This window comes from Priapulus caudatus, unplaced genomic scaffold (genome assembly GCF_000485595.1).
Source record: "Priapulus caudatus unplaced genomic scaffold, Priapulus_caudatus-5.0.1 Scaffold618, whole genome shotgun sequence".
Taxonomy (NCBI): domain Eukaryota; kingdom Metazoa; phylum Priapulida; class Priapulimorpha; order Priapulimorphida; family Priapulidae; genus Priapulus; species Priapulus caudatus.
The window spans coordinates 160,048-168,481 of NW_014577679.1; the positions used below are offsets into that span (position 1 = coordinate 160,048).

The following is an 8,434-nucleotide window of genomic DNA, read 5'->3' on the forward strand; positions in this document are numbered from 1 at the left end:
CGGCATTTATTTCGTAATTAAAGTGAAAACGTTAGTTATAAACGTTAATACTCGAGGGTTTTTTCTGTATACACCATGCAAGAATGCACCATACGTGTTTTTTATCCCTTATACCTGTTTTAGTTCAAAAGGTGCATGTTATGTTATGTCGATGCGTATATACTTGCGGAGCGGAATAAAACTTTGAATAAGGAACGCCGACACAGTTGTTTCACACGCTTAATTAACTGACATTGTATGTATGTATGTATGTAGGTTTATGGTTGTTTTATGAATGCGGTATTTTCTTCATGATATATGCTTCTAACCGTTTTTTTGTGGAAACTCTTTTTCGTGAAACTTTGTTTAGAAATTTGTGATCGTTTTCTTGAAATTGTGCTAACCAGTGACGGTACGTTTCCACTATATTGTCAGACCGCTAAACACATTCTTCAATTAGAGTTTGATTATTGACAAAAAAAACATTTCATCGAAAGTATGAAATCAGTTTTGCGTATTTTTGTTGGCTTTATATGATGTATGATGGATGATATATGATGATTTTTGTTGGCTGTATGATGTGTGGAAGTGACAAAATACCACATCAGTGCTGTCTGTATTAATGCCTGTGTGCATGGGCCCCTAGCTGTGTGCCCTGGGATTATGATGATATAATCCAGTTATAACGTGGTTTCGGTAATGCGTGTCGGTATACGCATACGCCACGTACGTTACAGCCATAAAAATACACAAGAGTGAGAGTAATTGCAGCGATATCAAAATGTTCACTGTCAAATGTGTTGAGTTTCTGACTTATATTTTGGTCGAACTTTATCGTTACTTGTTTTCTACGCTTCATATGTGCTCTCTTATTGTATTTTGATTGTTGTTATGTGTATTGATTGTGGGTGATTTAATCGGACAGAAAGACGTTTCTCTCGTTGGGTTGAGTTAGGAAGATATTAGGGTAGTGATTTTTTTTGGAATTGGTTAGGTTCAGGTTAAAGTGTAGAGCAGCGAGGACGCTGAATCGATGACAGCTAGAGTTGTCATCGTTTTGGGGAAAAGGGAGATAATGTAACATCTGTTTTGTACGTGTACATGGATTAGTCAGTGGAGCTAGACTGGTAGTTGTTTAAGCCATAGTCTAGCTAGACAGAGCGTCGCGCGGCTACATTGATGTTACAGGGAGTTGGATAAGCGGGTTTTAGGTTCGGCAGTTTCGAGAGTCAGTGTGAAATAGGGGTAGGACGTGGTCTGAAAAAACGGGTGACATTGTGGCGCTCGGAAAGGAGTGTAGGGAGTGTTGGGGGAATACTATACTGGGGAGAGATGGAACAGTAAGGTGGATCGATTCGCTGGTTCTGGTCGCGGAGGTGAGCCACGTGCGTATGTGCGAGTGTGCGCGTTCATTGTCCTTTGTGCGATGTGAGGCGAACACTGTGTATGCGTTATTAAAGTTCATGCCGGTTACAACAAGTTTGACTTCATATCTTCATTCTTGGTTACAATATTCGCAACGGTCTCACGCTACGTACTAGCTCTAGAATTATAGACCTTCGCTCTGCCACAAACCTGTGAAGAGCGAAGGGCTATAGTTCTAGAGCTAGCTATACGAACACAAGTACCAGCAGCGATGCTGACGAGCGCTGTGAGCCGACGTTTGTACCGAGTCTGCCGTATGTGTATGCATGATTTAGGATGAAGTGGAGTAGAGCATACCTCTCCCTCCCTCCTCCCTCCCACTCTCTCTCTCTCTCTCACTATCTCTCTCTCTATGTCTTGCTCTTTCCCCCCCCCACACACACACGCACACACACACACACATCACACACAGCACGCATGCACGCCACACAGACACACATACACGCACCACGCAACGCAACACCACACACCACACACACGACACACACACCACACACACACACACACACACACACACATACAGACGCACACACACACACATACACAACACACACAAACCAATCCTCTCTCTACCGCGCTCTCTATCCCCCTCTCTCTGTTTTTCTCTCTTTTACTCTTCTTCTCTTTACTCTTCTCTCTCTGTATGTATCCTTCTCTCTCCCTAGTCATTTCTCTGTCTCTCGCACAGAGAACAGAGAGACTTTCTGCCCTTTACCCCCCCCCGTCCTACCTTCAATCACTCCAATTATTCTCTCTCTCTCTCTCTCTCTCTCTCTCTCTCTCTCTCTCTCTCTCTCTCTCTCTCTCTCTCTCTCTCTCTCTCTCTCTTTCTCTTTCCCTCTCTCTGACTTTCTTTCTTTCTCTATCTTCCTTCCTTCCTCTATCTGTAACTATATATCCGCCTAACGTTGACACCACTGCGTAATTGTCAACTTAATTCTTCCTAATCTTCATCTCGCCTGTCCTAACGAGTTGATCTCGTCGAGCGTTTAACAGCATTACAACATGATTAAATAAATATCCACGGCGATGACGCGTGCCGCCGCAACGATTGCTATAGCAACCAGTGACGCGCGCGCATGCGTACGAGCGGGACAGCTGTGCCGTGCGGGAATCAACACACGGTTGCGTACCGATGCAAGATTAAAGATTATTCTCACGCAAATCTATTCGCACTACCGATCATTACGCTAATGCAGTATCATTAGAGGGTAACGTCGACACCGAGGGAAAATACGATAAAAAAATACGAGCAAAATATGATGCAGCGCAGAAAAAGGATCGCGAAACGAGCGCGGAGCAGGTACACATACATACATTCCCTGGAGCGAAAATAGTAACAAACAACGTAGAGAGACCTTCCGCTATACTGGGCACGATGTGAAAGATGGCGCCTATTTCTATAGGCAGAATTATAAAGGAGGAAAAAATCCTGCGCACGCCATGTATAAAGCCTTCCATCTGGTATGTATATACGCGTACGCACGCACGCACTCACGCATGCGCACACGCAGGCGGGCCATATTGCGTTAACCACGGCGATCGCGAGCGTGTGACGTCAGTGACACGCGCTATGTTACTTACACTAAGTTCACAGTTGACGTTTAATTTAAGTTGCGCTATATGTTCGCTTAATGAAGGGCTCGTATTTCGATTGCAAATCCTCCTCTTCTTTTGTCTTCTCTCTATCTATTTATCTATCTATTTATCTATCTATCTATCTATCTATCTATCTATCTATCTATCTATCTATCTATCTATCTATCTATCTATCTATCTATATATCTATCTATCTATCTATCTATCTATCTATCTATCAATTTATCTATCTATCTATCTGTCTATCTATCTATCTACATAGATAGATAGATAGATAGATAGCTATCTATCTATCTATCTACCTATCTATCCATCTATCAATATCTAACCATCTATCTATCTATATATATATATATTCGCGCGTTTGTGTGCGTCCGTGCACGTCCCTGCATGAATGTAGACCTGCGAGCACGCGCGGACACGGATGTGCGTGTGTACACCACTGATCTCTACAATACTACCTCCACGTTAGTATAGTAGAGATCAGTGGTGTACACGCATCGGGTTTACGCGCAGTGCGGTGACGTCATCATTTCTTGAATGCAGTGACTAATCTGTCTATATTGTTGGCGCTCCCGCCGGGCTCGCTGCTCATGCAAATTAAAAGTAGTTTACCATCAACTGGCTTCTGCCGAACGATACCCCCCAGCGAGCCGCTTTTAGTCGGTGATTGATGACGTAATACGTTAATAAAAATGAGGCGTTATATCATTTCAGCGTTTAGGCGATTTCATCGCGGCGCAACAAATGTAATTACGAAGAAATTCGGCAAAAAATGTTCGAGCGATATGTCGGTCGGCGTTTGAAACGTTTGCAGTCATTCATTCCTTCTGTCTTCGCCGATATGTATACCTTGTTCTGTGCGCTGACAAGAAGATATATTCACACAATGTCACATAGATACACACACACACCTACATACAGACGCACGAGTACATATGCGCGTACATACGAACATACACACACACGTACACACACGTACACACACACTCACACACACACACACACACACACACACACACACACACACACACACACACACACACACACACACACACACACACATATGAATAATATTCATATTTAAAATATTCTCGGCATACCAATATATATAATATATATATATATATATATATATATATTGGTATGCCGAGAATATTTTAGGCTTCGGCAGGTGATTAATCAAGCTGGCGCGCTGGCATGCATGGCTACATAATATATAGTTTAAAATGCTGCGGTGCGCTGTCGTTAATTATGGACGCGCGAACGCCATCGAGCACAACTGTAATTAAATTAGACCAGATGAAACGTGTGAAGGCTAAGGGAGCATGCGTGTCATACATAATTCAATGACTTATGTATATTATAGAGACACGAAGCGTTTCTCAACGGAGGTATTGCAACGGGTCCGGTTCACAGCATGGGGATCGCAGCCTAGTAATACGTTGCTTGCTGGGTGCGGTTACACGTGAGAGTATGTGTGCACGCGTGTGCATTCTCAGCTGCGTTGTTATGCGGAAAAGTCCGCATTTCACATCGCCAAAATCAGGGTCAATGATTGCCGCAGAATCGCGACCCTGGTTATTATTCCCGGTAGTTATTTGCGTTGCGTGTTTGTTTTATATCCAAGTGCGCGATGTTTTCGTAATATAAAAACAGCGGAGAAGGAAGAAGATTCTGTTGAGAACTCGGGGAAAAGATCGCATGTGTGATGACGCCCCTCTTGTCCATGCCGCAGCCACACATCGTTCCTAACGCGAAGAAAATATTCGGCTTTCTCTCCCCTCCCACCCCTTCTCTCTATCTAAATCTATATCTTACCCTCTTTCCCTCCTCTTCTCTCTCTTGGTCTTAGATCATCCGGAGACAGTGTGCAGCCGGTTATACACTGGAAGTGATTGTGTGCGAAAGATGCTGAGGTGCAACGTAAGAGGGATATAATATAGAAGAAAAGAAAAGTGATGGATAAAGTAAAGAAGAGATGCGATGGAAAGATGGATCGAGCGAGACATAGACTGAACGAGAGCGAAAGCGAGAGAAAGAGAGAGAGAGAGAGAGATAGAGAGAGAGAGAGACATAGAGAGAGAGAGAGTGTGTGAGAGAGAGTGAGAGAGAGAGAGCGAGAGAGTGAGAGAGAGAGAGAGAAAGCGAGAGAAGGAGAGAGAGAGAGTGCGAGAGAGAGAGAGTGTGTGAGAGAGAGAAAGCGAGAGAGAGAAAGAGATAGAGTGAGAGAGTGTGAGAGAGAGAAAGAGAGCGAGAGAGAGAGAGAGAGAGAGGGGAGGGGAGGGGTTGAAGAGCTAGAGACAGACAGAGCGAAAGAGAAGAGGGAAAAGGCGCGCACCTAGCATCTTGAGCTCGTTAACTTTTATTCCACCGCATCAATGATGGTTAAGAACGCATTCGCGTCTGGAGCGATATCGAACACACACATGGCACCGCTGCTTAGCAATTCTCAAGGGCTTGCAATTACGATGCCATGCATGGCCACAGGGAAGTGGCGCACTCGCGTGCTTCTCCTATTCAGTTACCTCGCATAATTTATTCACACTCAAACTTGTACGTAATATTTGGGTCACGAAAGGGAAACACCAAAGTTGTTCTTTTTATGAAGGTGTCCGTTCTGTGGAGGTGGCCGCTGACAGAGGGTTGACTGTGTATAGCTGTGGTTATTAACCATTTTGAGTCATGAACCCTTTTGAGAATCTGGTGAAGGCTACGGACCCTCCCCAGAAAAATGCACATAAGCAGATAAACACAACACTTTGCATGTGCCTGGTTCACGGACCTCTTGAAGCCCATCCAAGGAACCCCCAAAAAGTTCATGAACCACAGGTTAAGGTTTCCTGGTGTATAGTCTGTTATTCACATTCGGAGCTGCGATTTCTAACCGAAAATCGATTTGTGTGTTCGCGCGTGTGCGGGCGAGGGTGTGCGTGCGTGTACGCGCGTGTTTCTGTGCGTGTATGGTGCATGAGTGTGCATGCGCGTCTATGTGCGTGTGTACATGCATATGTGTGTGCGTGCGTGCATGTGCGCGTGAATGTGTGTGCGTGCGCGTGCATGCGCTTGTGCGTGAGTGTGCGTGCGTGTTTGTGTGTACACGTAGGTGCGTGCGTGCTAGCTCTAGTACTATAGCCGCTTACATTAACTGCCGCTGGCGTTTGTGAGGCGTTTGTGAGGCGCTTGCGCCCAGTGGCAGTTAATGTAAGCGGGCTATAGTACTAGAGCTACGTGCGTGCGTGCATGTGTTTGTGAGAGAGCGTTGTTAAGTGCGTACATGTGTGTTTGTGTGCGTGTGTGTGAGCGTGTGTTGTGTGTGTTTGTGAGATAGCGTGTGTGCGTCCGTAGGTGCGCACGCGTGTGTGTGAGCGCGCGTGTGTACGTGCGTACGTGTGCGTGCCCGCGCACCACAACTCACCTGCAGATAGAGCACCAGCTTACAGAGGGCGTATCCGAAAAACCACGTCTCCCAAGTGTCCCATAGCAACGTCGGCATGAGGCAGATGAGAATCACCATGAAGTCGCCGGCCGCCAGGTTGAGAATGAACATGTTCGTCACCGTCTGCATGTGATTGACGCGCAGCACGACGTAGCAGACGAGAAAGTTGCCGATGAGGCCGACGACGAAGACGATCATGTAGATGCAGAAGATGATCCAGTCGTACCACTTCGGGAAGACGTAGCGGTAGATCATCTCGTAATACTCTTCGTCCGTCACGCAGTACTCGTTCGTGCAGTTGTTGTCCGCCATCATCATCGTACCGTCGGCGGCTCCGTCGTTGGCAGCTATCGCCGCCATCGCCGCCATCGCCACCGTCGTCGCCGCGTCCGCGTGATCAACGTAGTCAAAGGATCCGGGATCGGTCGCCGGATCCATGTTAGATGGAGATAATAGCTTGGTACTGCTGCTGCTGCTGCTGCTGCTGATGATGATGATGATAATGATGACGTTACACTAATGTTACTTATACTGCTGCTGTTGCTGCTGCTGTCGCTGCTGCTGCTGCTGCTGCTGCTGCTGCTGCTGCTGTTGCTGTGGCTGTTATCCTAATGTTACTGGTTTGATTACAAATTGGTCACGTCCCGCGGCTGCTCGCAGGGACGTGTCGCTGAGACGAGAGCTCGCTGTTAACTGCCGAGCTGCGTTTGCATGCCGCACTCCACCGAAAGACTCAGAGATGCGCGCTCACACAGGCACGCGCACAGCATCGCCACCAGCAGCAGCAGCGGCAGCGGCGGCGGCGGCGGCGGGGATGCGCGCACACGCATCAGTAGCAGCAGCACAGGCACTTGGAACGTGTCAATAAAAAAATAATGGTAAATAAACGCGAAATGTATTTACTACCAAAGTCTTAATGTTTCTCTACTCTATGTCGCCTATTATTGCCGATAATTTCCCGTAAATGCCAGTCAAATGCTCATCAGCAACACACAAGTACACCGCACGCCCGCCCTGCGCACAAACAACATAAAAAAGATAATAATAAGATATAATCCTCTCTTATTCATGTTGTTTGTGCGCAGGGCGGGCGTGCGGTGTACTTGTGTGATGAGCATTTGACCGGCATGAAGGAGAGCTGTTCTGCCAAGGAAATCGAATCATTGAATTTTATGTTAATGAAAATCAGTTATGCACGTCCTCTAGCATGGTTTTTAGTCACATGCATGTTCAAATGACATTTATACATGTATTTTATGTAAACATGTACATATCCGTGTACATATGTACATGTATTTACATATCTACATTGAAATACACTAATTTTACACACATTTGGTGCCAGAAAATAGATAATTATCTTCGTTTCACTCTATTGTGGCACTCCTAACACTAACAGTATCAAAATATCTTGACTTTATTGCTTGAAATTCACCCTAACCCTCGTTCTAACACTACTATACGCATAACCGCATGAAGCGAACCTTAATTTCCATTGATTTCTGTGTTTTGGGGGCTCATATCAGAGAGTGATCTCTCAGCTCGTGGAGTGATGCCACATTTGAAATTCGGTACCCGTATAAGGGAAATCGTCTAAATCATTCATTTAAAATTTCAAGTCGATTCGTATCTCCGCTGCTCATTAAGAAGGCATGCAACAGTAAGCCTCCGCAATTGTTCACCGTTGCACTATTTCGTCTCTAGAAAATTCCTTTTTTGGCATTTTTTTTCGCTAAAATTCGGCACTAGAATAAGTAACAGAAGTAACAGTGTGAGTATTTTTAATTAATATCTGTTCGATGCTTATTCAGACCTGCTGCCTATGGACACGATCTACTGTTGTTTACCACCTATACATAGGTGTGCAGAATGCGTTGAGAGATGAGAGATGAGATGGGATAAGCAGGTGCGCTCTCTCGGGTCCAGCAGGTCCAGCTGCTGTGTAACTGATTACAGCACAGATCTGCGATAACACAGCAATAGCGCGGCTGT

General features: G+C 45.5%; 2 protein-coding genes across 2 annotated transcripts in view; both read right to left on the bottom strand.

The window, feature by feature from the left end:
- Positions 1–6,880, bottom strand: part of LOC106812193 (orexin receptor type 2-like) — a 49,276-nt gene extending 42,396 nt beyond the window's left edge. The window contains exon 1 of the mRNA XM_014816017.1: positions 6,422–6,880. Within this exon, the coding sequence (XP_014671503.1) occupies positions 6,422–6,880 (459 nt within the window). The remainder of the gene's footprint in view (positions 1–6,421) is intronic.
- A 1,412-nt stretch (positions 6,881–8,292) lies between these two features.
- LOC106812194 (orexin receptor type 2-like) overlaps positions 8,293–8,434 on the bottom strand; it is a 965-nt gene continuing 823 nt past the window's right edge. Inside the window, exon 2 of the mRNA XM_014816018.1 lies at positions 8,293–8,388. Coding sequence (XP_014671504.1) covers positions 8,293–8,388 — 96 coding nt within the window. The remainder of the gene's footprint in view (positions 8,389–8,434) is intronic.